Here is a 4,049-nt window from a genome sequence, read left to right on the forward strand (position 1 = left end):
GGTGGTGTCAGTTATGTTTTGAATATATTCTTTATTTTTCCAAAATTCGCTTTACAATTGCTGAAAATGGGAATTTAATTTTTTCAAACAGAATATAACATGTAAATTATTGGCACGGGGTAGACACTCGAATGAAGAATAAGCGGAATCTTTTTTCAATCTTTCTACCCCGTGGATAATCGCTCTATAAATTTAAAAGTCCTCCTGGATTTCCAATAATTGGAAATAAATCATCTGAAATGCAAGAAAAATAATAATGAAGAAACCAAGCGTTGTTTCAGTTTATTTCTATTAAATATATGGGAAAAATGGCTTTATATCGCATTCTCACCTAATCCGAGGAGGCAAAGCAATGTTTTTATCAGCTTTAAAAGTTCTTTGACCACATCATCGAGTTCCAAATCTCCACAATCTTTGCCAGGACAACAGCAGTGGCCACCGCTGCTACCGTTGCCGCCACCGCCACCGCCACCGCCTCCACCTTTGCCGCCAGCGTGCACGATGTAGGCGAGATACAAAGAAATGAAAATCACAACAAAAACTTTCATTTTTACGTTGTCTTTTAGTATTCACTTTTCAAGAGACAAAATGAATTTTGATATGATTTGCTCTGTGCTGTGCACTCCTTTTATACCTAACATTTTCACCAAAACACCATCGAGGCTTGACGTCAATTCATAACAAACATGCGTAAATCTTTTGCAAAAAAGTAATTTTTCGTTCTATTCATAGCATGATGAAGAAAGAGGACTTCTCCTTCAATGCAGTGTATTTTCGTCAATTGCTAAATTTAAATTACGTTTCTCAAGAGTCAGTTATTTTTATGAACGTACAGATCAAAATTGGCATTTACCATCGACAAAAATAATCATTACACCAAATATTTTGAAAATCGAATTAATAATAAAACCATTTCATCAATGTAATGCGTCAATCATTTTTGTTTGTTTCAAGCGTGATCAAAATAAGTTATTCACTCAATTTATCTGATGGATTTAATGTGGAAAATATTTTGGGACGTCACACCAATTTGATTCTTTTTTATTAAAATACCAATACATAATTGTATAACAAACAACGAATGCTTTGATTTTCGCACTATTCACCTGTTGCAACTCAAATTTCTGACATTTCAAGCCAGTTGAACTTGTTACCAAAAGCATAGAGATATGTTTTATTTTACTTAGAATTCAACTCGAGAGCGAACAAGCCCAGCAAAGCGTTACATCTTTGAATTTTGTACAATCTGCAACACTTACCCTTTTTTATTGATGTTCAATGCAATAAGCAATTGTTTTAAGAACGAACAAGTAACTATTGGTTTCCAAAAGAAAAACAACTGCCAAGCCATCGACTGTAACCGAATTATAATGACAATTGGCTATTATTAATAGACAAAATCCTTTAGAGAATTAAAAAAAAAAAAAACGAAAATTTCCATGTATTTTTTTCAATGTATTTTCTTTGTGATATCGTTACCATAATTGGGATTATTATTGTGTATAATAAAACTAATTTTTAAATACCAACATTGTCACGCTTCTGACTAAGAAAGCATTAAAACTCATAAAATATTTGTATTCGTCAAGAAAAAAAAAGCCGTTAAAATTAAAATTTAGAGTTAAAAAGTACATTCAGATGCATTACCATGTCAAAATTAAACATCAATCACATTCACAAAAGACAACACCTATCCTCTCTCTTCCTCTATTTATAAATATAAGCCGATGAAACTAACTTAAGCCACTTAGCGATGAAAGTATAATGTTAAGAAGACAAAAAGCTGATTTTTTTTTTCTTTTATTCAATTGGCTGAACAATTTTTTCTAAAAGTATTTGTATAAAGTTTGTTGTTGTGTATTAACTTCGTCCATCGATGTGTTTTTCGACGCCGATGGCTGGTGTTGTGATGACCGTTCTCAGATGGATCGGTCGAAGTGATTTCAACTGCGTCGAACTGTACTTGAAATTGACATCTTCGCAATTACCGAATGGATGACTGCTATGATCGGCCGCTATTTGCTCAATGGAAATGGAATTCTTTCCAGATGGAATGGTCTCAACAATACTCGTGATGCTATTTTCTTTCGGCGATAATGGCGTTGTTGCAAAGCCACTGTCGAAACCATCATTGTTACGTACCATGGCTTTCAATATATTTTCGCCATTCACCGATTCTCCGTTTGTCTTGTGTGTATCTGTAATCTTAGTTGTTTCTGTTGATGGTGGTGGTGGTGGTGGCGGCATATTTTCATCGGAAGCGATTTCAGTTTTCGCTCCTTGAAGACTTGGTCGATTACGAATGCTTTGTTTTCTCAATTGATTGTATGTACTTTCGAAGAAGGTGGATTTCGATTTGCCATTGCCATTCTCATGACCTTCCAATTCTTCGAGTATTTTCATTGGGAAACCGAGCTGCGCATTCATCGACATTGATTTACCGATTTTACGTTCCATGAAAATTGGCTTCTTGCGTTGAGCATTCACGTTTCCAATTTGTTGCAGTATTCGCTGAACATCGCTTGGCAACGACTCTTCGAGTTCGGTACTCTTTTCCACCAGTTGCAGCATGAATTGACCCAATGTTTCGACAGTCGTTTCCAGATTTTGCACTTGCATCTGCAACGATTGGATTTGAGTTTGTTGTGATGAACGTGTCTTTTCCAGCTGCACAATACTCGATTCGGTGAACTATGGAAGAATGTAAACGATTTAGTACAGTTAAACCGAAATAAGCATTTATTTAAAATTAAAATTTTACCTGCAACTTTGATTCCAATTGTGAGTAGTTTTCTTTCTCTCGATTCAACGATTCCATGTAGTGTTGAGATGTGCTAATTTCCTCCTGCAGCACATTGTATTCCACTTGGTATTCGATGAGTTGCTTTTTAATGTCCATGGTAAATACGTCTTTCATTATTTTATCCATCGTACTGGCATCAATGTCGGGCAAACTGGTTTTCATGTAGTTCATAATGTCTTCAAAATTATCGCGCTTCATAAGCTCATCTTGATGGATTTCCAACAATTTCACCGCCACTCCAAAATGATTCCAAAAATAGCAAATCTGTGGGGAAGTGAACGAAAGCGTAGTACAACCTTGGAAATATCCAAAAAAAAAAAATACATTGTATTTGCTGAATTCAATGAGAAACGTACCGAAAATGCGCGTCACAAAACCCAACGCGAACTGCGAACTGAACACGGTCAAGATCCATGGAGCTGCATACAACGTTGGTGACACTTTATTGAAACAGAAGATTTAGTTGAATTAAATCCAAATTAAAGTTCGATTCAAGTTGACATTTTCAAGTCATCCACGTGTGTCGAATGCAATAAAACGAGATCATTACCTTCATTTTCATCCAGCCATTTGTACAATTCCGGTAGTCGATCTCGGATCAAACGCGACAATTGATACAATTGCAATTGGAATTGTTTCATATCGGGCAAGTAATTGGCTCGCATCTGGCGACGGAACATCAAGTGTTTCAGTAAATTGAATGCCTCTTCCTCTTCACACTGGAAACGAATAAATGGAATATTTTAGTCTGGTGATCAAGAGAAGAAAAGAAAAAACTCATTTTACGTGATAATAAAAAAAATATTTACATGCAAAAGTAGAATGCCGCAAATAAAACCCAAGCCTTGACAGTATCCAAGTTCTGGATCTAGAATTGAGTATGCTTTGAGAACGTTGAAAAGTGATAGTTGACCCACACCAAGCGAATCTTTGTAGTACTGATGGTTAGGGAACGTTCGGCCCAAATCAATGAAGATCGCGTGTTGATGTTCCGTTAGGCTTTTCAACAAGACACTATAGGGTGTGTTGTAATTGGGGAATTTCTTAACATCGACCGGTGCTGTTGTCAATACAAATTGTTCGGCCAAGAATTGAAATTAGAAAACATTTTTTGAATAATTTGAACAGAAGTATCAACTCTGAAATGAAATGGAATCTTTCATCTAAAAATTGAAGAAAAAAAATTATAAAAGAAATTGGGTGGTGTCAGTTATGTTTTGAATATATTCTTTATTTTTCCAAAATT

The 4,049-nt window shown here is 35.4% G+C and overlaps 2 protein-coding genes across 2 annotated transcripts; both read right to left on the reverse strand.

Annotated features, from left to right (window-relative positions):
- Window positions 1-7: 7 nt before the first annotated feature.
- On the reverse strand, window positions 8-989 carry LOC129579822 (UV excision repair protein RAD23 homolog B-like). Its single transcript, XM_055469999.1, has 2 exons — window positions 332-989; window positions 8-234 (listed from the first exon to the last, which is right to left on the reverse strand). The coding sequence occupies exons 1-2, from the start codon at window positions 546-548 to the stop codon at window positions 185-187; spliced, it is 267 nt and encodes an 88-aa protein (XP_055325974.1). The 5' UTR covers window positions 549-989; the 3' UTR covers window positions 8-184.
- A 445-nt stretch (window positions 990-1,434) lies between these two features.
- Window positions 1,435-3,894, reverse strand: LOC129579823 (TBC1 domain family member 1-like; the record flags this gene model as incomplete). The annotated part of the gene is given in 6 exon segments (XM_055470000.1): window positions 1,435-2,691; window positions 2,762-3,047; window positions 3,049-3,067; window positions 3,160-3,243; window positions 3,354-3,522; window positions 3,613-3,894. Coding segments are annotated over 6 exon segments (1,671 nt in total), but the record flags the coding sequence as incomplete, so codon positions are not given.
- Between the last annotated feature and the right edge of the window lie 155 nt (window positions 3,895-4,049).

Source organism: Sitodiplosis mosellana, unplaced genomic scaffold (genome assembly GCF_009176505.1).
Source record: "Sitodiplosis mosellana isolate CC-2019 unplaced genomic scaffold, AAFC_SMos_1.0 Smas_scaffold_6600, whole genome shotgun sequence".
Lineage (NCBI taxonomy): Eukaryota > Metazoa > Arthropoda > Insecta > Diptera > Cecidomyiidae > Sitodiplosis > Sitodiplosis mosellana.